The sequence below is a fragment of the Anser cygnoides genome, chromosome 8 (assembly GCF_040182565.1).
Source record: "Anser cygnoides isolate HZ-2024a breed goose chromosome 8, Taihu_goose_T2T_genome, whole genome shotgun sequence".
In the NCBI taxonomy this organism is placed as follows: domain Eukaryota; kingdom Metazoa; phylum Chordata; class Aves; order Anseriformes; family Anatidae; genus Anser; species Anser cygnoides.
The window spans coordinates 2,250,858-2,276,400 of record NC_089880.1 but is presented as its reverse complement, the minus strand read 5'-3'; the positions used below and the strand labels follow the sequence as shown (position 1 = coordinate 2,276,400).

Sequence of the window (25,543 nt, the reverse complement as noted above, 5' to 3'; positions counted from 1 at the left end):
AGCCTGAAAGCTGGCTTTGAAAAGTTTTTGCTGAAGTGCAAAACTTGAATATAGGCTTAGCGTCTTGTTTTGGATACAATGGACTTGTTTTAAGTTCAAGGCCATGAGTCAGAATCTCAGTTCTGCAATATCTGTAGATTTCATTCCATGGACAATCATTCTATCATTTCTTAGTTCCTCCAAATGTATATTTTCCTGAATAAAAAAAAATAATAATTTAAGAAAATGCCTGCCTTACCCTGGCTTCACATACTTAGTAACCTGCTTAATGCTGGGGATATGCTTAGCAAACATGTTGTACTGTTTCTAAATTCTTGGAAGTCTGAGTACTTGCCTTTGACGTCTTCTACCTTTAAAAATAATTACTAATAACTATTTACATTGTGTTGTGTTTTCTTTTGTGTGTTTTTTTTTGTTGTTGTTGTTGTTTTTATCTCTGCAGTAGAAGGTAAGGTGATTGTTATCCATTTTGCTGAGGAGGACAGTGGTGCACAATGTCTTGAATTAAATTCTTCTTAGCTAAGTAGTAAATTTACAGCAGTAGAAGCCAGACTTCTTGGCTGTAATGTCAACTGCTCTAGCTAGTTCTTAAGCCGAACCAGAAAGTGTTTTTGATCTGGAATGAAGGAAGAAGGCTTCAAGGCAGGAGACTGTTCTCCTTGATGAATAAAATTTTCACACATTATGGTTGTCTGCTGCAAAAATGAAGCAAGTTCTTTAAAGCCTCTTAAAAAAAAAAAAATCAAAAAAGCGTTTATAAAAGCTCCAACTGTTCCCCTGCGCTTATGCTGTTCCTTACCAGAAAAAACACCAACCCTTTCTGTGCTCCTCCTTACAATCTTTTTGTTAAAGTTTAAAGAGCAGGCATATTGTGTTTGTACTCTTTGTGTGTTTTCTCTTGGGGGGTTACTTTGGAGTAACAAAATGGAGTATATTGCATAGATTTATCTATCTGATTCGCAGTCAAAATACATAATTGTAAAATTAAGAAATATTTGATCATGAACTTTCCACTTTAAATAGATTTGCTTTTTGCTCTAAAGAATTAACATCAAATTGAAATTTTGTACAAAAATAATTATTTGAGTTATTCAGCAACTTGTTTTGGAAATAAAATAGTAATGATTTTATGCACATAAATGGGAAAAAGAGAATTGTTCAGTTTTGATTATTTAACATAAATTTCCAGATAAATGCATTTATTCAAAACAGTGTCACAACCCCTGTTATGTATTAATTTGCAGTAAAAACTCTTGAGTATCCAAAAACTTCCTTTCCAATATTATTATGTGTCTCAGTTCGCTTTAAGATTGGCCTTCCTTCATTAGCTTAAATACAGTTGACACACTAGCACTTTCCTTTTTTGTTTTTTATTCAGAGGAGTCTTAGCTTTTACCAACTCTCCAGTTATCTTGGCCAGTTCCGTTCTGATGAAAAAAAAAATAGGGATAATGAATTAATGTTTTAAAAGAAAAATTTTTCATCCCTTCAAGGACATAGCTTATCACAACATAGGGGCTCCATATAGCACAGAATGCACTTACGCTTGCTTAGGTTACAGTATCAGAAACAGTGAAAATGTCCAAAAGAAACTTCAATTACTCTGGACTGATAGGTGTAGTATGTTCTTTACTCTGGCTACAGGACTTACTCTACCTCATAGAAGTTGATCTTAGAATTGTTCTTAGAAAATTGGGAATTGAAAATCGGGTTCACTGAAGACCCATTGTTTCCAATATTCTTCTGCTTAAGGAGGTAGGAAAAAAAGATTTCCGCATTGTCTCCTAATGACTGAGAGAATGAGTTAAGGCAACTTCAGCTTTCTTGTTGCAAAGAGAAGATAAACTAATACTCTGATTCACCCTATGGTACTGCTCTGAGTACAGATTACAGGGGTACTTTGCCCAGACAATAAAAGGAATAGCTAAACCTTGAGATTTTGGCAGGATTTAAAAAAAATACTGTAATCTGTACTTTTCTTAGAACTTGTCATTTAGAAAATCCTCTATTTTCAGTTTCATTTCACTTTCTATTACTCTCTCAGTCTTCAGCTTAATAAGATATAGTAATATTAACAGACCATAACTGACAGAAGGCTATGTCATGAATCTGTGTTCCTCACTCAGAAAAACCATAGGCAAAAGGTCAAGACCAAGCAATCTTGTGTAAGTGCCACCTCGTGTCTTGTAAAGAGAGAGGAAGAGTTCTTTTACAGGTAGCCCTTGCCCTCCTTTTCCATTTTGGACTTTGCTATGAATTAAGACTTGATCACTATGTCTTGCTGCTCTCATGATGCTTTTATCAGTTCACTATCAACATTCTACTCAGGTTTGTAAGAGTTGGAACAAGCCCCGTAAGGCATTCTATTCTAAGTGGAAGGATGTAGTGAGATGTTATTCAACTATGACTCATTGTGCAGGATATTTTGAGAATAGATAACAAGATACAATTATTATGCAGTCTGTCCAATAATTCTAAATATCACGGCCTAGAACTTTTACAAATTTCACACGAAGCAGTGACTTACTTAGCTAACATTCCTGCTTTTCCCCTCTCTTGGTCAAGGTGAGAAGACTTTTGGAGCCTCTGTAGAAATAGGATATTCATAAAATGTTTTTAGCTACTCTAAGTTTTTAGAAGAATCCAGAACTACTTGTGTTCAAGTAGATTAGTGTATGTTCTCAGTCTTTTCTGAGGAGTTCAGAAAATGGTTTAATAATTATATAACTTCCAATTCATTGGTTTCACTTTCTTAAAATATAAATATGACTTTTGTAACTGCTACTGTGGAAGGCTGGGAAATCATTCAAGTTGTTTTCTGTAGTGAAACCAGACATATTTCAATTAGATATTTTCCACTTGTTTTGGGGACTGTATTTTGTAACCTTTTCAGGTACCAGAGTGAGGAATATATTACAGTTCTCAATGGAACATTTTTCAGATGAAAGGACTGTTCAAACTGTCATTCATGTGGTGAATTGTTTTATAGGTAGGTTTGTAACAGTTCAAACGACTGACTAGAATGTTCCAATTTCTGTTAGTATAACTTCTGACTGGGCAGCTTCAGATACATTGTGTTAAATCTAATGTAGCTATACTGCTGTGGATTTCAGTGAATTTGAATTTTAATCAAGAATTTTATCTCCAAATTCGAGTGTATATTTTGTGATTCCCATAAATGCATCTTGCAAGGTGATAAAGTGATGCGTATGTTTTTTTGACAGTTAAGTGCTTGAGTTCTTTAAGCTGTCATAAAAATATTGGTGTTTCATATTTTTCTGTGTAAGCAATGTTTTTATTCACTCTCTGGCTTTGGCTAATGAAACAATTAAGTGTATAATTGAACTATGTGCTTGAAAAATAGTGCCATATTAATCTCTGACTTCTGTTTACACCAGGATATTTACATCCTAGATGGCTTTTCCTATTGTATTAAAGAATTCTGGGAAGGCTGCAGAACAGATCAGTTCAGTCAGTCAAACATAACTGCAGACTGTTTTGTTTTCACAGTAGGGACTAATGCTTGTTATCTAGTCTCCAGCCTATTATGACATGTTTTTGTTTTCTGTCTGTCTTTGACAGAGTGCTGTGTCTAGGAGCAGAGTGCCTAATCAGTTACACTGTAATGCTTCTTTTCCAGTACTGAACTGAGGTCAGACATTAGGAAAAAAAAAAACATTTAAAAAAGATCTATTAAATATTAATGTCTTATTAAAAGTTAAGCCAGTACAGAGCGCAAGATATATTATTCTGTTTGCTTAAAATTGAGCTTTAAACAACAGCATTGTATTTGTTGCTGGTTCAACAGTTTCCAGGCAGTGGCTGATGTGATAAATCACTTTAATATGCAAGCATTTTCACAAGGTTAATTTTACAGGTCTAATCATTTCCTTGTATATCAAAGTTAAGTTTTGGAAAATCTTGTTAAAACACTTTGTTTTCTAAAGTCATACCTGGTTCTGAAACTACTTTTAACAGAACATGCTTCAGTACGCTAAGATTTGGATTCATCCTGTTTAACTCGAGGTACTCAGGCTATGGTTCCACGGTAATTAATACCAAGATCTATGCACTGACATAATGCCCAGCAGCACATTTGACCTGGATCAAATACGTGCACGTGATCACATATCTGTTGAATTAGGCAGAGTACACAATACGAAGGTCACTACCTTTATGCTTTTATGCTATCTTTACAACAGCCAATGGGAGGGAAGTGATTAGAATAACTGATTTGACATGAGTGATGCTAGCTAATTATTACAAAAATAACTATTCGAAATTGTTAAACAACTTCAGTCCAGCAGAATGAATTTTATAGTGGGTCAAGTGCTTTGATTATGATATTTTAATCGTAGCTGGGCTGTGATATTTTTTGTCTGTATTAGAAAACTTAAAGGCTTCCGTGCCATTGATTCCTGGCCTTAAATGTAAGTTGGGGTTCCAGAATGCCAAAATAAGCAGTCTGTGCCCTCTTTAGCTTTTCTTTAGCTGCTTTTTCCCATTTCTGTATCATTCCTTTTGTTGTCAGCAAAACTATCCTGTGGCTGTGAGGTGAATCCAGTTAGGTGAAAAACAACTTGCTGAAAAACAACTTTTTTTCACCTCATGTTTATCCAGATCAAGTCCTCATCCCAGTTCACTGTTCAGCTGTGTAAACACTCCAAGTATGAATGGCCAGGGAAGAAACAGCAGAGCTAAGCCCTGGTGGCTGAAACAGCAATGCTGCTTAAATGGAAACCACAGCCAAAGTTGCTGCACTGGGAGGCGAGTCATTCTATGCTCTAGTTCTTAGAGACAGAAAAATTCAGTCAATAATTCAGTCCGCTTTGAATTTGAGTTGCCCTGTGTAGCTGTCTATATCTTTGTTGTTGATTGTAGAGCTGTCTTATGATGACTGACTTGTTAGCAGACCACTCAGCAAGAGTTGGCAGCTGGTAGAATGAAGTTAGGCCTAAAAGCTACATCTGCAGTTGGCCTGGAACATTAAATCTCTTCTTTTGAGCACAGCCTTCCAAATTTCAAGAAAGTGTTTTCTCTTCTCTAAATCATGATGATCTCATTTTTTTGCTTAGGGCTTATTGTTGTATTTTATTTGGATTTGTGGATTTGTGCAAAGCATTTGACACTGTCCTGCATGACATCCTTGTCTCTAAATTGGAGACATGCAGATTTGATGGACGGATGACTTGTGGGTAATTAACTGTGTGTAAAAAACTGTGTGTGTGGTGAGGCATTGGCACAGGTTACCCAGAAAGGCTGTGGATGCCCCATCCCTGGAGGTGTTCGAGGTCAGTCTGGATGGGGCTGTGAGCAACCTGGTCTGGTGGGAGGCGTCCCTGCCCATGGCAGCGGGGTGGAATTAGATGATCTTTAAGGTCCCTTCTAACCCAAACCTTTCTATGATTTTATGATTTGCCTGCAAACCAAAGTACACAAGTGGAAAGGTTCTTCCAATTTCTGCAAACTTTCTTCCTAAGTGCAGAAATGTTACCAGTTATGCACATAGTTCCTAATGCTGTTCCATGAACAGATCACAGAAATGGCTGTGTACTGAGTCCAACTGATAGCTGCTCAGGTCTGGTATCTTGTATCTGATAGTGGCAAAGTAGATGTCAAGTAAAACACAAAAGCACTCCAACCCATAGTGATGCTTTCCCAGAATGCTTTCTCAGCCCCTGAACATCTAACAAAAAAGAAGTAACAAAAAGGTATGAATGTTGAGAGCCATAAATAATCTTTCACAGTCCTTTTCCACACATCTTTCCACAGTCCTTTTGTCTGTGTCATCACTTACGTTTTGATGTGCACTGCAGTACATTCGAAACCCTGTTGTCCTGCCGCCTAGGCTGGCATTTATTCTTGTGTTCATAGCAGGCTATGACTCCTTTCAGATGCATTTTTTGTTTTCTGTTCAGGGCAATTTTGGAGCCAGAGGGTGGGGCCTGCCTCTTGCCTTGGCATGTCCCAGTATGGAACCAAGATGAATCCAAAATTCACGTAGCACTCCCAAGTACTACAAAGTAGGGACTGTGCTTCCATCTATGCTTATAGGAATGTTCTCAGCTGCAATCCAGCACCTTTTGCAGTCTTAGAAATGTGTGTTTGGCATTGCAAAGAAGCCTGGAAATAACCTCATCTAGAAATAGCTTCATTAAAAATTACCTTGGATTTTGCCAGGCATGGAAGATGTTTCTTGGTTTGTTTATCCGCATGAATTTATATATTTTTTGCATCATTTGGCTGTTAAAATGTTTGTTTACATTCATAAGTATTCATGATGCACTTTTCTGTGCATTTTTGGTTGAGTTATGAATGCAAAGATGTATAAAATGCAAAGTGACAAGAAGTATTTTACAAGGCATTCCAAGAGCTAGAACTTTTTTTTTTTCCCCCAGTGTCTTCTCTTACTGAGCTGAATTCTAATTAATAGCATTTTATGGCTCAGTATGATTTCATTAGCATCTTTGAGTGTTTTCCTTTGAGTGGCTAACAGTATAAAGAATCTTTCCTTTTTGTCTTATGCTTGTATTGGTTTTTTTCTACAAAGAGATTGCACTTTTAGTAGGATATATTTTTAGAACCTTTGTAATTTTATTTGTCATACAAAGAAGGTCAGCCTTAGTAGATTAAAGAAAATCTAAGCATTGACATAATTTACTGTGGGTGAATACAAAATAATATGCAAAACCTCAATTAGGTGAAATGTAATTAACGCAACATAATTTCCTGCATTTGCTGGGGAAAAGATGGTTTGCATTTCAATTCTTAAACGACCTTTTCTGAATATGTTCTATTTCTTGCCCTGCTGCATAGTGTAAAATTAAATTTGAAGTGATTTCTTACCGTGTGAGTTTTCTCCCTCTCATTCATGATACATAAGACCTAAGATGTGTGCTGATAAGAGGGAAGATGAGTGAGCAATGCAGAGTTTCACTTGTGCTAGGGACAATATCAACAGAGAACAGTACAGCTTAAAAAAAAAAAAAAAGGTAAAATAATCGAGGGATTTCCTTATGTATTTTTATCAGAAGGCTGAAATAATCGGCATAAAGCCATAACTGGTGTTGCCTTTTTAAGCCCAGATATCTTGCCTTTGTCTCTCTCAGATAAAGCCCTTTTGCTCATTCTTTCTTTTTTGCTTCGGTTTGAAACAATGCAAACACAACCAGAGTCATTTGGAGCAGTGGTATGTAGTGTCAACCTGGCAGATTCCAGACTAGTGCTTAAGTATTTTGGTGGCTTTGCCAGTAAATGAAGAGGAGGCTGCTTTAAACACTTTCATCTGCGTAATAGAGGTGATATTGCTACCTGTGTGGTCTATTTCGCTCTCAGTGAGAGAGATAAGGATTTGCAGGTTTTTGGGATTTCTGTTTAAGGAGCTCAGAAATGTAGATGCTGTTACAAAGTGTGTAAACACACACATCTCACTGTATTTCATCCCTTGAAAGTTTCAACTTTTTTAGGGCTGCTTTCTGGCCTTCTATTTATCCTTTTCTTTATGTTGGTTTATGTTCTAAACGAAACTCTTCAACATCTGTCACATTCGAAGAGAGGCTGTTAATTCTCTTGTATTTGAGACTTTTAACAGAAACATGAAAAAACAGAACCTTACAAGGAAGTCTTAGCTCCACAGTAACAGTTCTTCCACTGCTAGATTGAAAAAGAGGAAAATAGACCCTCTGGTGAAAGGAACCCATAAAACCTTGCATAGCTTCTTTCTGGTATTGTCTTCTAGTTTAATGTCATTTACCAAAACTAGTCAACAAAAGAAAAACAGTTTTGATGCAGTTTTAGTCCCATGTTTCCTGCTTCTGCAACAGGTCTATCTAATCAATGCAAGCTCAAGTTTTTTGACGTGATTGTCAATGCCAAACTGAAGTTTGGAGGTGGTAGTGGTGAACATGTTATTGTCACAGAATATGTGCAATCATTTATTTTTATAGTGTAGAGTGGATTTACTAATTGATAGTTAAAGATCATATTTATTTTTATTTTATCTGGCAAGGGCTGTATTGTACTCAGTTTTTTGGTTCTAGCAATGGTTGATACTAGCTGATTCATGGCACACACAATTCAGCAGCAAGCAGCTCTGAAAATTTCTGATAGCCACAGTGAAAATCCTTCCAAAATTTTCAGTTTCTTTCTCATTTAAGACTCACTTATGTGAGCTGCAGATTAGAGGGGTTTAGCAGTAAACCAGTTCCTACCAGAAAATACTGATCTATCGAAAGTGAAGTTTTTAGCCAGTAGTGAATGAGGATCAGACATCTGGTGTTATTATGAACCCAATCTGCACTCCTCTAGGGCTGCAGAAGTTAAATGTGCTGAAGCCAGAAACTTCAGCAAGCCAGAGCATGCTCATGCTCCAGTTTGTCACTGAATTAGGTCAGGTTTATATAACTCCTCAAACTCTCCTGCTTTACTACAGCATTATTTCCAGGATGATCAGCTATGGGACATACCTGCTTGCAAAGTGTTTTGAAGCTAGGGTTCGCAAAGGCTTCTTGACTCTCACTCATAACAGATGGCTCTCAAAAGCTTCTGGAACACCTAATGTCTCCAGGACTAAGACCAAATAGCAAGACTGGGTGTTGGTAACTTTCTCCTGGAGGTCTGGAGAGCTGCTGGCTAACCTTGTCCATTTCAGTTGGCAACCAGGGCAAATTTTACTGTTGCTATTGCTCATAGTTTTCAAGCTAAATATTGACTAAATATCGTGAGACTTTCAGATGTGCGCATTTGTCCCATTTTGGTATTTTCATTCTAATTTAGCTTGAGCTTGATACGTCTTCCATTAATTTGAAAATTACCAGCAAGTTAATTTGATTTCCTAGCCAACAGTTATGCTGAGCATTATTTTTTTCCATGTGGTGTTTGTGGGAGTAGAGGGCATGTAACATTTTGTTTGTTTGGGCCCTTTCTCTTCTAAGAAAAGTCTACAGTAGAAACTTGCTTTGACTTTTGTTTATTAGGAAATTCACAAGAACTGCTGTGTGAGCAATCCTTGCATACCATGTCCTCATCTTGTGTAGTTACTTCTGCATTTTATCACTGTAGCTGAACAGCATTGCTTTTGGAATAGACAGATTTCCTCCCAGATGTTTTAGGAAGGAATTATGATGTTTTAAGGTTAAACTGAAAAGTTTCAATGAATTCTCCTGTTTCCTTGCATCACCTCTGGTTGCAACTGTGAGCCAGCCATTTTCATTTTGAAAATGATCTTTCATGAACTAAGTACCCAATTCTTAGCACAATTAAAGTAAGCAAGCTACAATAGCATAAGTCTTGGGACTGTCTTGGGCCCCAGTTATGTTCCTCCTCACTTACCTGTTCAGATTTGTATAGGTGTCTTTGCATTAGGTGGAAAGATACACCTGTACATACTCCTTTTCTTCATAAAGTAGAAGTCAAGGGTGACCATACAAGGCCACAGCTGTGTGTGATGTGTGGCCAGCGATGGTCAGCACACTGCTGGTTTCTCAGCCTTCCCCAGCTGATGTTGTGAAGTACAGTGATTCACCACTAAAAGTTTTGTGGCAAGGTGATAAAGAGATAACATGATGCCATGTAGATAAACAGACGATTAAGGGCTAAGGCAGGTCAGCATGGAATACTGATAGGGAGGGCTTGACAGAGGTGCTGCGGTTGTTTCAGGGCATTACTACTTTCAGACTTCAGCTGACATCTCAGTAAACCCATTTCTGAAGTAGATTTAATAAAATGTGAAAACACCAAAAATTTTTCAGCAAGGAATCTAATCTAACTTAATTCAAAATAACTCAGTAACTTAATGTGACAACTCACAGTAATTTTGTGCAGCTAGTGTCTGCAGCCCTATGAATCATTCTCACAGGTTGCAGGCAAATTTTCTTTGAAAGCTTTGTATCGAAAATGTACAAGGATGTGTTATGTAAATTGTCATGTAAGAAGACAAAGACCAATTTTCAGTTTCATTTGAAGATAGAATAAAACGCCTAGGAAAAGGATGTAATGACTCATGCAAGAGTAATCACAGTTTATGCAGGGCTGCCCAGCTACTAGTCCCATTACTGAGCACCCAGTCATGTTACTAAGGAAATTACTACTGCTTTTCTAGGTCTTATTCATAAAACATGACAATGAACCATGACATTACTTCCTATGTAATGGCAGTGCCTGAAAATTCCCTGAGATTTTTCATATCTGTCAATAAATAAGTTGTGACTGATGATTATGTGGTAACTGATCTGAATTTTTGGCGTGATATTTTAGATATTTTTAGAGATTTTTCAGTGAACTGCAGAAGATATGGTAGAAGCAAGACCTTTTCCTTTATGCAATAAGGGAAATACTAGTGTGCACTTACGTAGTGTGTTTCACTCGATCTTGTGGTACTCAGAGACATGGTTTAATCGGTAATATTGGTGGTAGGGGGACGGTTGGACCAGATGATCTTGGAGGTCTTTTCTGACCTTTATGCTTTTATGATAACTGAAAAAGTACTATATGGTCTTTCCTGTGAATATATTTACGACTGTGATGTATGTTAGAAAAAACTTACAGGAGGTAAGTGGATTCATCAGAACATTAGAACGAAAAGCGTAATCCAAGTGTCTCAACTCTTCTTTCTATGTTCTCACTATAATTATATTTTTCTTGCACAGGACATAGTGAGACATTTTGTTGTCCAGGACAGGATCACATTCTGGTGGTTTGGGTTCCTTTCCCCCTCTCCCTGCTCTTCCCCTCCCTCCCACAGCTGTATTTTGAAGAAAGATTGTGCCTGAAATATCGTATGGGAAATCCCCATGGATTGTTCCTCATGGCATGACATTCTGGAATCTGCCACTGTGGCTGAAATGTTTATGGTTTATATTGATTTTCCTGTCCTCAGTACTTACCTGATTTTGCACAACTGGCAATGACAAGCTACCATCACAGCTTGCCATCAGCTATCCCAGATTTGCCAGTGTTCCTAGTTCATCAGTATCTTAAATGTCATTGCATTTGGGAAAACCTTTGTTGAAAAAAGATTAAGTGGGTTTAGGCCTCAGTTTGTGTGAGAACAGTTTGAATTTAGATTGTAACTTCAAGGTTTTGTTCAGTGTCAGTATAACGTTGTAATGTTCTGTAATTTGGGATGAAATAGGTATGAAGGTGTAGCTGTCTGTGTCCATCAGCATGCCACCAGTGGTGAGTTACTTCCTACCACAAGGGAATGAATCCTTCAGGAAACTGTCATCTTTTACTTTTTTACCTAAACTTAACTGTTTTTGAAGTAGTTACTGTAAAAGGGGTGTGGCAATACTGTATAATAAATAATAATGTTTTCCTACTGCTCACACCTTCCTTAACGGAACCAAAGTGGAATTGCGATGGGGAGGGAAGCACCAGTCAGAAATGCCACTGTGAGCTTCCTTTACTTTAGAATGTTAGACAAATTTATTTTTCCATTCTTCTATTTTTCTCCACTCTTCTTCCTCTACCGCATATTTGAGTTCTCTCTACATTTGTTTTTTTATTGTATTAAACTAACCATCTTACTTGAGTTTTCTTGATTTCTCAGACTTTTCCAAGAAATTTCCTCTCGCAGTACTTAATTCTGCAACATACATGGTGGCTAAATAGTCTTGGCTTGGACCGATAGGAGCAATCTGTCACAGGGAAGGCTGTGGTTTGTACATGTACGCATGCACAGGCCGTGTCTGGACTGAAACAAGCAATAAATGGGATTACCTGGGGAAAGGAGATGGGTGACTTGAATACATGTCTTAAAGGTGATACTGAAAAGGTAGAGGGGAGTGGGTTGGGCACTTGTGGATCCGATGTCAGGCTGTGCTGTTCTTCATGGCATAACGACAACTTGGCATTTGTGGTTGTGTGAAAGGAGAGGGCGGTGTGTTTGCTGTCTATGGCCAGTCTGTTACTAGTGCCTGATCCTCTGCAGATAGTTGAATCTTTGTGTTAGAAAGTATGTTTCATACCACGACCCTGTTGTACAGATAACTTCATGTGACATGGTGGGATGAGGGGAAGTCTGCTAAAGTCAGTAACTTGTGCGTGGAAAGTGAGCAATGCACTCCGAATTGTCCGTCAGCGGGTGCATTTGGGAAACTGTTACTTTTCGACTTGCAACCCTGGTTTAGTGGCAGAAATTCCGGCAGCCGAGTTGTTAAAGCCATGAAACAAGGCCCGGGGAGGTGACCGCATGTCAGCGCCTGGCGTGGCGGGGCCTCGGAGGGTGTGGCCGGGACCGGCAACCGCCGCTCGCAGCGCCCCAGCCCCAGCCGCAGCCCCAGGCGGCCCGGCCCGCGGCAGCAGGTGAGGGGCGCCCGGCAGCCGGGCGCGGTGCCTGAGGTGAGTCCCGTGGAGAGGCGCGGAGCCAGGTCCGCGGTGGGGCGCTCGGGGGAGGCTGCGGCGGAGTCCCCTTTGGGGCGGTTGTCGCCAGCTGCCGCCGCGGCGGGGCGGTTCTCCGGCACGTCCCGGCTCGCTGGCTGTGAGCTCGCCCTGAGCGCCCGGCACCGCGACAGAAGCTCGGCTGTGCCCAAGGGAGCCGGCGCGGTGGGACCGGTAACTGCGGGACGGCGCGTTGCTCGGGGCGGAGGACGGAAAGCTGGCGCTCAGCCACAGCCGCGGGTCCCGGCGGGCAGCCCCGGCCCTGGCGGCCGTGAGGCGGCGGGCCTCGGGAGGGCCGGGCCTCCGCCCCTGGCGCGGGCTGCCTTACAGCGGGGTCGGCGGGAACCTGCCGAGTGGTGCCCAGCTGCAGAAAGGGTGCGCTTGAGATACCGAGGTACTTCGCTGAGGACAGAGAAAGGAAATACTCTTCTTTTTACTTTTTTTTCTCTCAGGCGCTTATGTAAAGGCTCTTTTTTTCTGTCCAAATTTGCAATTTAGATAAGTTGGTTGTTAGTTTAATATAATAAAGCGCATATTTGCTGCTGAAAAAAAATTTGAAATATTTCGTTTGTAGTTAGAGTCGTTTTTTCTTCTTTTTGGTACTAAAATCGTAGGAACAGAGCAGCAAGCAAATAAATGACTTCCTATATGAGAGGAAGAACAAAAGCTTGTATTTTGAAGCTTTAGCTGAAAACGCTTAGATTTGACACTTGGTGAAGTCTGCTTCTGCCAGCAAAATGGGGATAGAATGGTTATTGCAAGTTAAGGCTTCAGGATTACTGGGCTGACTGGTTGGGCATGTAAGTTTCTGAGATAATTTTATAATACAGGCCCAGTGATGAGATCTGTACTTGTTTATTCTTGAGAACTCTTCAGTGATCACTTTTTCATGTTCTGCGTGCTTTCTGTTGCATGAGAGTACTAGTTATAAAGCACATTTAAAATATGTTGTCAGATTACAGTGCAAGGATGTATGGGGGAAATGATGTCTGTATGCATATATACAAGGAAAGAGAAGGAGAGCAAGAAGAGTTTGATGACTCAGGAGCCTTTGGAAGCACTGACCTGTCTGTAATCTGGTGCAGAGTTTTTGATGCTTGACAGACTCATGCATTTTCTGATAGTAGCTTAAAGCCTTTGAACTATCATGTATGCTTTCTCAATCTATTTCTCCTTATCGTAACAGGCTGTAGGTTCTCGAACCTTAATATTCTTCTCAAAGTCCTGCGACCTGTTTGCTGTAGCAGCTACTGCAGAAGTTTATCCTGTTTAAAATACAAACAAAATAAAAAACATAAAATACAGGTTATAGCCATTTTAGGAGCAGAAATAATCTCTCTTTTGTTATACAAATGAAAAAGACTCTAAGTTGCTTCTTGGGAAATAATCAACACGTAATCTGCCTTCAGTTTATAGCAGCTTTAGCTTTGACTTAATTTCTTCCCCTAATATATTAACTTTCGTGGCTTTTCAGTCATGCTTTTTGTGTTTCCCTAAGTTTTTCTATTACTACACAAAAAATAAATCTGAGGAAATTGATCTTTTTTTTTCTTTTTTTTTTCTTTTTTCCCTGAACTTGGCTTTCTTTACCACTGAAATTGATTGCTTTCTTTAGTTCTCACATGGATATCCATAGCACATGTAAATGTACCAAGTAGCTCAACGGCAAGAGAAGAGTTTTATATCCCACTCCTCATAATTTCCTGTTACTGTTTTGGAGGGAGGGAGGGAAGATGGAGGAAACTTGTAAGGAAATGTACTGTGTCAAAAGTAAGTATGGTTTTCATAAAAGTTGACTACATCCCATAAAGACTAGAGAACATAAGGCAGTTTTTGACTGGATGTATTGAACTATTTTCAACCCTCTTAGCTTCATAATATATATAATGATAAAACAGTGGTAAAACTGAGTCAAGTGCTGTACCACGGGTGATATAAGCAACAGGTATAGACTTAAGTGAGTCTGAAGTCCAGGGGATTCTCCTTGTTAGATCAGTAAGGCTTTGAGAGAAGTGTGAATCTTTTAATGTCCAAAACTGACGTAGTTATAATGCAGAGTTTTGAGATAGCTTGAGAGTCTGATTCAGAGCTCGGAAATTGCTTTTCAGTTCCCTTTTATGAGACTTCCATTAGCATGACCATGTACATGGTCTGTTTGTTATGCTGTTCACGAATCTCTGAGGCCAAAGTGGAGATTCCTTTTCCTTCCTTTACCCTCCTCCAGTGTGCTGAAACAATGAAGTAGCAACCATTGGCACCAGTTGTGCTATGTTGTGGGCTGGGAGGGCTGCTTGTTCTTGTACCTGTGTCAGGTTGAACGGAGCTTCAGAATGCTTTGGACTGCAAACTGCATTGGCAAGTATGTGAAAACTGAGCCGGAAAGTTTGTGTTTGCATCCCAAAGCTAAAAGGACATAAACAGAAGGATTTCTGTATATTATTTTTGAGCAAAGGAAGTTTTTTTTGTTTCATTGTTTATATGGTTCTCTTTGGTTTTGAGCAATGATGTGAAGAGACGCACACCCCATTGGATTAGAGCTTGGTTCATGTTTGGTCTTGCCCACCAGATAGGTATTTTATTCTGTGTCTGATCTCATATGGTTTCCTAAAGGCCATGTTGATTTTAAAGATGACTTAGTGTTCCCTCATTCCCATTCATAACAAAAAGACAGGACATACCACAAATTACCTGGAAACAGTTCATGCCCTCCAGTTCTCTGAATGCAGAATCTGACTTCTGCCAATTATACTTCTGCCTTATACTTTCCCTAATTACAGACTGAAGAAAGAGAAATTGAATTCTCTATAAAAATACAAAATCATACAGCATTTGTACCGGTATAGTGGCATGAATCAGTCTTGTTTGTATCCAGTTAGAGGAAACATGTATGACTTCTGAAGTGCTCTGTTCTGTTAAATGCTGCGTTTTGACAAATAGCAATGTGGACATTTAAGTTACTTTTGGTCTCTCCTTCCGCTATAATTTCTACTATTTCCATTGTTGACTGCGTGATGACAGATATTTAAAGTTCACTGTCTCTTAGGGAGTAAAACTGCCAGGGGTTCTATCTCTAGCAAAGTCAAACATTCTTTGAATCATACGTTAAAGTATTTGAGATATTCCAGAGTTTTCAGCTGAGGAGGCTTCCTCCTGCAGTGTTTACACTGAATACAAGAAAAATGTATGGGCAGTTTGGCAAGACTTTTGTTACCAAGCTAATTGTTGTAATTCGTAGTTTACATTTGTGAAGAATACTTAGTATAGGAGCAGATAAGCAAGCAGATAAACTTGTGTAGAAGTTAGCAGACCTGTTTGTTTTGTTTTTGAGGGGAAGATTGCTTGAAATATTGTCAAAGCTTCTGTGCACATGTAATTGTGGCTAACTGTATTGTAAGTTCTTGAATGTCTTGAGTTTCTTAGGTTTGGAACTGTAACTCAATTCCTCAAAACAAAACTCAGATGTGAATTTGAGGATTGGGTGTTGAATATGTGAATTGGAGGATGTTATTGAGGGAGTGAGTTACACGGTACAATGATTAGGACATAACTGAGAGTGTCTGGTTCAGTTTCCTTTAAGATTCGGTTTTCTTTAAGAAGGGCTTGTTAGGAGGGGAGGTTAAAAAGAAAATAATGTACTTCAGGAGATAATCATTCATTTGGTGAAAAATTCTGAGATCAGATTAGAATCCTATTAGATTGATATAATTATCCTGTGATTGAATTAGGAGAAGGGACACTTACCTTTCTTTGTGGATCCTCAAACACGTGGTGATTGAGAGTGTACTGTCATCGTAAACCTATCATGGACTCAGCTGGTATCAGCTATTAAACTGAAGTGTCTATTGTTTATACCTGCTTGGTTTTGCTATCTGTCCACATGAACTATTGTGTTTCATTTCAGCATAGTGATGGTCTTGCAGAAAGGCCAAGGAAAATCCTGCTGACTGGATAAAACAATCGCTTAAATAGTCAGAATTCAGAGTTTTGGAGGTGTTTTTTTGTGAACCAATAAGAAAATATTATTATTAAATACAGAATCTTTGCAGCCCCAAAATAGGAGAATAACAATACATTTGTGCCATATGAGCATGCTAGCCTCCATTTTTTAGGCCATTTATAAATGATGATTGCTTCCTTACTACATTAAACACAAAAAGGTTGAGTTTTCAAATGATTGTGTGAATTATAAGGAGCTTATTCCCCCTCCTCTTCCCCCCCCCGTATTGCTTGAGATCAATTTTATTATTCCTCTCTAATAATAAATTAATTTATAAATTAATTTACTGGAAATAAGCTCTGTCAGTTTGCTCTAGCTAGGAAATTGTAGCCTTGTGGTAAACGTTTGCATTTTAGAGCTTCCCCTCTGGACCAATTGTTTTGCTTAATAATAGATGCAATACAATTGTAATACAAGCCTGGCTTTACAACACTTTTTTTTGTTTGTTTTGTTTTGAAAATAATTGTGATATTTTTAATACTAACCAGCAGAAACTGTCTTCAAAGCAATTGATAAATGGAGAGGTGACTTAGTATTTCACATCAAGGGACCATATGATAATTTAAGATAAAGATATTTTTATTATAATTATTTTTGGTGAGTGTGTGGTTTGGTTTCTCTAGAGTTTTGAATTGTATTTGGATCTACACAACTAACAATCTCACTTTTTTTTAACTTCTCAGCTCTTTTCTACGCATTTCAACAAGAAACATGACCGAGGTCAAACAGATTCTCTCTCTGACAAGAGATGCTATTTCCAGAGGCTTTTCTACTAAAGTATATAGCAGCTATGTTGAGAGTCTTGGTAGATTTGAAGGTGAAAAAAATCATAATCTAAGTGTTTCTTATCATGAGCAAATATTTATCGTAGGGCCTTCAACAAGGGAGAAATGGGAAGGGGTTTGTGGTGGAAGTCTGGAAACTTTACCCAGCCTGTGAATCTCTCTTCAGTGCAGCTGACAGAAGATAGCAGAATTCTTTCATTGATTTGACATCAGCTTTAGTGTTACTGTAAAACTAAGCCTGTTGTGATAATCTCTGAGCAGAAATAACAGTAGTTTCAGTGCAGTGACACTTTCGTAGTCCTTGTGATGCTGAGGCTGGAGAAGGGAGCAGGAGAGTATAGTGCCAGCTATGTTTTTGTTGCAACACCTGTACGTTTCTCCAAACCAGAGGAATTCTTGTGTAGCTTTAAGAAGGTGACTTCCAGGCTGTTGGACCTTCGAGGTACTACTCTTTTTTTCTGACATGAAACTAGACTAAAGTCAGAACAGATTCTAACTTCCATCTCCAAAAAGCTTTCCTGGCTTCTGATTTCATATCAGTGTGTGCTGCTCTTGCACTTTTTCTAGTTTTCATAGGAGACACCTGGTTGACTAGTACCTGGCTCAAATAATGTGGGATTAGTTGACTTTATGACATTCATTCCATAGAATGGCTTTTGCAGTCTAACGTACCTGGATAGGATAAGGCAGCTTGTCTTCTGTCATGTAACACTATGAAGTGAAGTGAGCTTTTTTTTTTTTTTTTTGAGGACGAGTACAGGGATCTGTTAATGTGCCTGAAGTGTTTGTCTCAGAGGTTTTTTGCTCATGACAACAGAAAAACCTGTACTGTACAGCAGGTTACAACTGATGGAACAAGAGACTGACAGCTATGCAAATCCCTAATGTCAGCAATTATTTGAGCCAGCGGTCTGTGCATGGTGCAGAAGAGAATTCCAGTAATCTGTTCCTGCCCTTATCTCTCGGGTAGAGCCCTTTAGTTCTCAGCTTGTTGTAAATATGTGACCAGTTCTCTGCTAGATTTATTACTTGAGCAAGACTTTTCAGGAAGTATTTTCCTCACAGTGTGCCAGCCACTGGATTTAGAAATGTCCAAACCAAGCTGTAGGAGTGCCCTTTTAGTTCTGCCCAAATGCTCTTAAAATTTTGCTTTTTGTTAATGATTCTAAGTTGATGTCTGACTCCTCAGAGAATGTGAATAAGCAAAAAAAAGAGGAACCTCATACAGAAAAATGGAGAATAGTTCAGGGTCTGGTGTTGCATATGTGCTCAGATCAGTTGTTTTTTGTTGTGACTTCTCAGGTATGTAAAAGTTAATATGCACATGCTTGACACATGCAGTTGGGAGCAAACGTGACTTGATTATAATACAGGCTACCTCTTGAAGTAGCTGACTGCCTTAAAGCAAAGCAGAAGTTCAGTTTTAAGTGCTTTTGTTAATTGTGGTATTTAATTTCCATTAAAATGGGGCTTTGATTGATGTGCTATGATTTTGTTTTGTTTTGTTTTTTTCCAGAACCAAGAATGATAGCTGCAGGGAAATTTGCAAGTCTTCCCAGAAATGTCCCGGTGAATCATCAGTTATCATTAGCTTCTTCCATGGACCTTTTGACCAGCAAACCTTCACTAGCTGAGCATCGCTCAGACTCCTTTCAAGACATCTCTATCCATGGCACTCTCCCCAGGAAAAAGAAGGGGACAGTTCCCGTTAGATCCTGTGATATATTTAGCCACATGGGAACGTTACCATACACCAGAACACACCGGCAGCAGCCACCTTTTATACAGGATGTCATAGAAGAGTATCCTCTACCAAATGGAAGGAGCAACAAACTCCGTGCCAGGTACTTGTAAAACCTTAATTTACATTTGCTTGTTGCGTAGGAATTTTTAGGTATTTCTCTAAACCTCTAAATGTCTAGTTAGTGGTGCAGATGTTTATTATAACTTCGTGTGCTAACGGAAGTTGATTTCTTCGCTTGTGCTCAGTTTAGCTCTTGATGGGAGGAGACAAACAAAAAAACAATGTGAAACATGCAATATTTGGGCTTGTGTGGGAATCTGATTCATAATTTCAGGAATTCTGAGAATTTCTTTTTTGACTTAATATCTCAGGCTTCAACATAATTTCCCTTTTCCAGTAAGATCAGTCAGTATGGGCTGTTAAATATGAATGCCTGTTTAAAATTACCTTCTATGCCACTGTGTCTGTGGGACTTAGTGATTTGGATATTTAGTCTTTCTTAGACATCTGTGAAGCTTTGCAACAATAATTTTAAAGGACTAGGTCTTGCCTCTGAACCTTTAAAAGGTACATTTTTTGTACCGGCATTGCTATACCGTTCCCATGGAGGAAACTTTTTAAATAAAGAATCAGAAATCACTGAATTGCTTTGAAATGGCCCTTTGCATTGTTCTAACAGAGCAGTTTTAACCAGAAAATCAAACTGGTCAAACTTGTTTTGGATTTGGATTCAGTGCTTACAGGGATGAAGTGTGGAGGAAAGGAGAAAATGGTACTCTAGCTGCCCCCTACCTAGAGCTATGTGTGAGCTGTTGTTCTTGAAGACTCTGTAGAACCCAAAGTACGCTCATCATACTATTGCTGTAGTAGTCCTTGCCTAACTTCTGGTTATATCCATGACTCTTGAGAAAGAATTCTGCTTTCACAGCTAGCTTTTGTTTTGGGAATCTGTCTTCAGCACCAATATTCATTGCCACAAAAAATAATTTTGTGAATAGCCTTGTTTGTTCTGATATTTAGGTCTATAAAATGGGACATTTTATTCAGCTAACATAAGAAAAATTCAGTGCAATACAGTGGATCTATTAAAGGCACAAAGGTGAGCGAGTGTCAAGTTGTTTGGGTGACAGAGATAAAGGTTGAGGAAAAGGTAACCGAATAACAACTTCTGAAAAAGCATGCACGGTTTGCTTTTCATTTACAGGATATGTTCTCAAACCTCATGAGGGAACGACAGTTCTAATTATATGGGGTTGTGTGTGTACAGTGGTTTTTGTTTGTATGCTTTTGCTTGTGGCATACGAGATGAAACTTTCTCAACACTTGAAAATAAATTTTTCTTCTCTATATCCCTTTTACTTGTAAAAGAAAAAAGGACCTCAACATGTTCAGTATTCTGCTGTCAATGACCTCTGAGACACCTGCTTACACAAACTGACTTCTTAACATGATTTACTTCTTTGATTCTCGTACTTTTAGAGAATCCAAGCAGCCATGGTTGCTACCATTAAAAGAATATGGTGGTATACCTAGAAGTTTTCTTACGCCTTCCTTCCCAGGAGCAGTTACTAAACATGATATGCAAGAGTTTTTTTTTTCTCTTGGGAGACCAGAACTTCTATATTAAATATAGAATACTTGTAACTGGTAACTTTCTTTGTCCTCTGAAGAACACATCTGCACAAGCTGTAAGGGTAAGAACAGAATGCTTGCGAGGAAAAGGTCAAGAAGTTCTGCCTAATCAGAATGAAAACAAAGCTTTTGAAATGATAAGAAATTCAAAGGATGTTGTCAGTCTAGCCTATTCATAGAATTTGCATATTTTGAGTCATAACAGCAAGTACTGTTTCTGTGTTTGATTTTCCAGTGGCTTTGCTAAAACACACACGCGATACTATGTTAACAACTGCTGCCTTTTGCTTTAATTTTAACAACAGATCTTTATACAGTCTGCTCCATAACCTGACAGCCCCGTTATATTGGAGCAGGAGGTACTGCCAACTTGACAGCAAATATGTCACTTCTTGAGTCTCCTTTGGGTGACTGTACCATTCGCTAGTATATTTTAAAAGAAAACTGAGAGAGCAAGTCAGATTTTCCTGTGGTAAGAGTTCTGCTGTATATGCTAAGGTATATATTCTAACACTTACACTCAAATTGAAATTAGTTGAGACTGACAGTATAGGGAAGTCCACATTATCTTATCTGTGTTTTATGAAAACAGCCCTGTAATAGTTTGATTCTTGCAGGGACATACGTATAATGTTACGGGGATATTCTCATTAGGAGTAAGTCAGTCTTTCATTGCATTAATGCTGTTTACAAAAAATGTGTGAACACATGTTTTAGTCAAACTTCTTCATGATGCATTGTTCAACTCTGGTGCTGTATTTGGCATCAGCACAGCAGAACTAGCAGTCATTAGGACTGCAGTGTTCATGTGCATGTGGATCTGGTTATACTGAACTTTGACTCAGGCATGTCCATAGCTTTAAGCTTGATAACATCTAATTTTAAAAGCATAATTATGGTAACATTTTTGATAATTCAGAATGAGTAATACAGTCTTTAATCAAATGTATTTATATAAATAAACATATTTATATAAATACATAATTTTGTGGGACAAAAAAATAGGACAAAGCAAGGAGAATAGGGAAAGAAGATAATAAATTGTATGGTTACCTAATGGAACTCTTGATTTCCAGAAACTTCTCGCCTGTCTTACGTGACAGCTAACTGATTACATTGCTCTGTAGCTAAGATGGAATATATGTATAGTTGTTTATTTGTAGGATTATGTTCTGTTGGGTTTTTATAGTTTTACAACCAGAAAAGTATGTCTTTGTGGAATTTTTAGATTTCTTCTGGATTAACGTAGAAAAATATAATTCTGATGTACAAAAGCATTCTTCTAATGTTTCAGTAGCTACTTCATGCAAATGTTTCAGGAAAAAAACAAACCACACGAGATGAAGATGCAAAAACGTGATAGTCACTTCTGAAAACTTGGAAAATAAGTATTTTGTCGGCTTTCAATAAAGGAAGATTGTGTTCTCTATTTGGTTTGGGAACGCACAACTGTGCTAGTTTAAGAGGAAAAAAAGATTTATTGAGAAAGCCTGTATGTGATTTTTTTGAGTCTCTTGGAAATAATTCAATGGCCAAAATTAGAAGTAACTGAGCTCTTGAAAGCTATTCTGTTTTATGAGAAGAACTCTTGTTTTAGCTTGTAAAGCTACTTGTAATATTTTTTTATCTGATATTGACAATTAATCCTAAATAAAGCACAACTGGAATTTCCCTTTGACACCTGATCCATAGTTCACCCATGTTTAATTACCTTGGCCTTGTTTTATGATGTCTTTATTTAAAGAAGAAAATCTTCAAATGCATATCTGTTGATAGATTTAAAAAATACATGTTTTTTGAATCTGCTGGGTGTAGGACAGGTAAGGGGTAGGTTGGGGTCAGCTTCATTCTTTCACTGAGAAAATGGGCAAGCAATCTCTAACACCTTCCAGTGCTCACTGAACCCTGTTGCAAAAGATCAAAATGTCACAAACATCCTGTAAACTAAGAGGTGTTTATAGACTAGCCCAAAGAATCTACGTACAAGCACTAAGAATACACTTAGTGGTTCTGAAAGTACGGTAGGTGTATCCAGCTTTATATTTAGCCAGACTTCAGTCTATTTTAATTTGAGTACTGATCAGCAGACTTTGTTGTTTTTCCTGTGTCAGCTCTTTTTCCCCGTAATATCAGATAAAGCGCTATCATCTAGCATTGGACTTTCTGTTGGCCGTAGTTGAGAGTTATTTCAGACAAGATTAGTTTATCTGGTCATTTAGGATGTTCTGTACTCTTTAATATTTCTGACCTTCAAGGCTCTGCACATTGAGCTGGGTGAAACTTATATACTTCTCTCAAATATGTGATAGCATCTTAAATAACTGTCCAGGAAAAAAAAAGTTCAATTTTAAACTGACTAGTACCACTGACATCAGTAGGACAACTTTATCAACAGAAAGCTAAAGAGATTCACTGTCCTCTGCAGAACTGTCCTTGGAGAGCAGTACATTTGGAAGTTAGCAAGGTGTTGGTATTGAGTTATAAATACTAATGGATCTTTGGTTCCCTTTGAATTGTTGTTTAAGGTGGGGAGGAACTTTTTATAAAGCACATAATTTTTGAAGTAAAAATAATTGGTTTTGGTGTAATGCTTGACATTTCCTCTTAGTATGAGTTTTATTTTCCTGTAACAGACCTGTAACAGACTGTTTGTGGTTGTGTTTTTTCACAGGAGTAAGACGAGCATGGTAAATTTACAGCTACTAAATATGTTTTTGACTTCTCCCATGTGCAAACAAATGCTTTTTCAAAAGGAAGGGTTCCTGAGAAGCTGCCAAAGCTTCATGCTTTTTGTCTAGAAGTTTCCCATTGTTTTTCTTGATCTGACCATTCACATGTACACCTGTAAATCTCAGCTATGCTTTCACAGAGATGGAGGTTAGCCATCCACTAAAGCTGATAGACATTTGTGGTAGAAGCAATGCTCTGTTGTATGAGCAGAGAATACCTAATGTTCTCTGCTTGTATTCAGAATCAGATCTTCTTAACCTTAAACTTTCGGGGCTCATTTCTGGTATGACTCATCTGCCTTCCCTTTCCAGCCCCTCAGTCTGTTGTGTGGACAGATTCTTCTGCTGCCAAGTATGTACCAAGTACTGTGTTGCTTCTTCTAACAGTACTTTGTTTCACCATCCCTCATCTTACCTCCTGTCCGCATGTAACCGTTTATTTTTCTTTCCACTCCTTTTATGCTGTGAATAAAGTTCTGCTTTCCATGATTACTGCAGGACATAACAACAGTACGTTGGTACCTGCTGTTAAGAACCACCAGTCCTGCAGATAAATATGATGGTTTTCTTTTCAGTTCTCTTTTCAGGTATAAATTACATAGCAAAAAGGCAACTACATTTTTCCCCCCACCTGTGCTTAGGTGCTTAATTCAAGTATAAATCTTTTTGAAGGAGGGCAGTAATCATTTTAGAGACATTCTTTTCAAAAACACGATAAATGAGAAGAGAACATGTCAATGTTGTACTAGGGCAGCTGTGCTTATAATTATGGTGGACCATTTCTTTACGAAAAGTTTTACTAATGGTGTGTCCGCTGCCATGCTGCCATGCACCCATCAATCTGTCGCACACTGGCTGAAACTACAAATTGTAGCTGTACTTTCACTTTCCAGCGAGAAATGTTTGTTAGCAAAACAAGCTGGCCTCTGAAAGTACTGTAGAAGCCACAGTTTGTTTGCCAAGTGGTGATAAGGTTGCATGTTTTTGGAGTTCTGGGCTGAGTTTGTTGCAGCTCAGGAGGGCACACTTGTCAAAATACAATCTATTATGATGAGGTGGAGAAGAGATGAGCAATTAATTGTAATATAGGGTTACAAATTTCTGATCTATTAGTGTGGAGGAAATCAATGAAATTGAGAAGAATATACCCAGTGGATGTCAATGTCAAACAGAGGAGTATCTCATGTATTGCTGATGCTTGTTCACAACATCCTGTATAGAGAGGTGTCTGATACAGTGAGCTTCTTAAACTGGGGTAAGGGAATAGACAGGGAGGAGAGCTCTTCCTCCCACCATCTTCTTGGGATTAACTTTCCTGTGTTCCAGTTCCAATACACGTTTCTGAAAGACACATCAGCCACATGACAACTGTGCTTTCTGAATAATGTTTTTTACATAGATTTACATGAATTTCAGATGAATTAGAAGAATCTGTGATACTACTGAGTGTGTGACAAATTTTTTGAGATTAAGTGATTTAAAAATGTTTTAAAAAATCTGAATAACTGGATCCTGAACAACTACAGTAACTAAAGCACTGACTGTAAAGAATTGCCAGCTGGAGGTATAAATCAACAGATTACAGCACATACAGAGAAGTGTATAGAAGCAGTGACTGTTTGGATAAGCCCTGGTCCTGCTGCCCAGCCACTGCTTTCACAACATTGTGAAAGTCTTGGAAAAAGAAAGTTTAAGAATAGCTCTAAAGAACAAAGCTTTGGCTCTGGGACTCCTCAGTGTTAAGGAAAATATAAGAATAGAAGTGCCTAGTTTGGGTTTTTGTGGATACCAGTACTGTATGTGGTTCAGAAGTAGAGAGTGACTTGGAAAAAGTAGAAAGCAGTAGATTTTCTGCTGTGATAGGTAAAATGCAGCAAGTGGAGGGATGCAGCAAGTGGAAATGATGAAAGCAAATGGCTGTAACAACATTAGCTCTGCAGGGGCGTTCTGAACAAATATGAATGAGTGAAGATCTTATTTAATTCCAGAGAAGATGATATTTTATCTTTTCCTGAGATTTGATTACTGAAGATTCCCTCCTGTTCTTGTGTAAACTGCAGGTCATTATGCAGTTAGTCACAGAAGTTTGCACTTGTTTCCACTGGTGTTTGAATGAGTCATGTCCATAGTGTTGTGGAGCTGTAGACAGAAGTGTGGAATGGCTTTAGGAATATAGTAGGAGTGTGTGTGTGAAGCAGAAGCTGCTCAAGGATAAAATCACTGGGTCTTACCCTAGTTTACAGTACAAATAACATCAGTCTACAGTATGTATACTTAA

The 25,543-nt window shown here is 38.4% G+C and overlaps 1 protein-coding gene across 7 annotated transcripts in view; it reads left to right on the top strand.

Moving 5' to 3' along the window:
- BCAR3 (BCAR3 adaptor protein, NSP family member) overlaps positions 1-25,543 on the top strand; it is a 109,805-nt gene that overhangs the window by 33,421 nt on the left and 50,841 nt on the right. For 2 of the 7 annotated variants that reach the window (XM_013186588.3, XM_013186593.3), the window contains exon 2: positions 18,677-19,004. In XM_013186588.3, the coding sequence (XP_013042042.1) occupies positions 18,685-19,004 (320 nt within the window). In that variant the 5' untranslated portion in view covers positions 18,677-18,684. The other 5 variants (XM_048067042.2, XM_048067043.2, XM_013186589.3 and 2 more) reach the window with 5 other exon arrangements.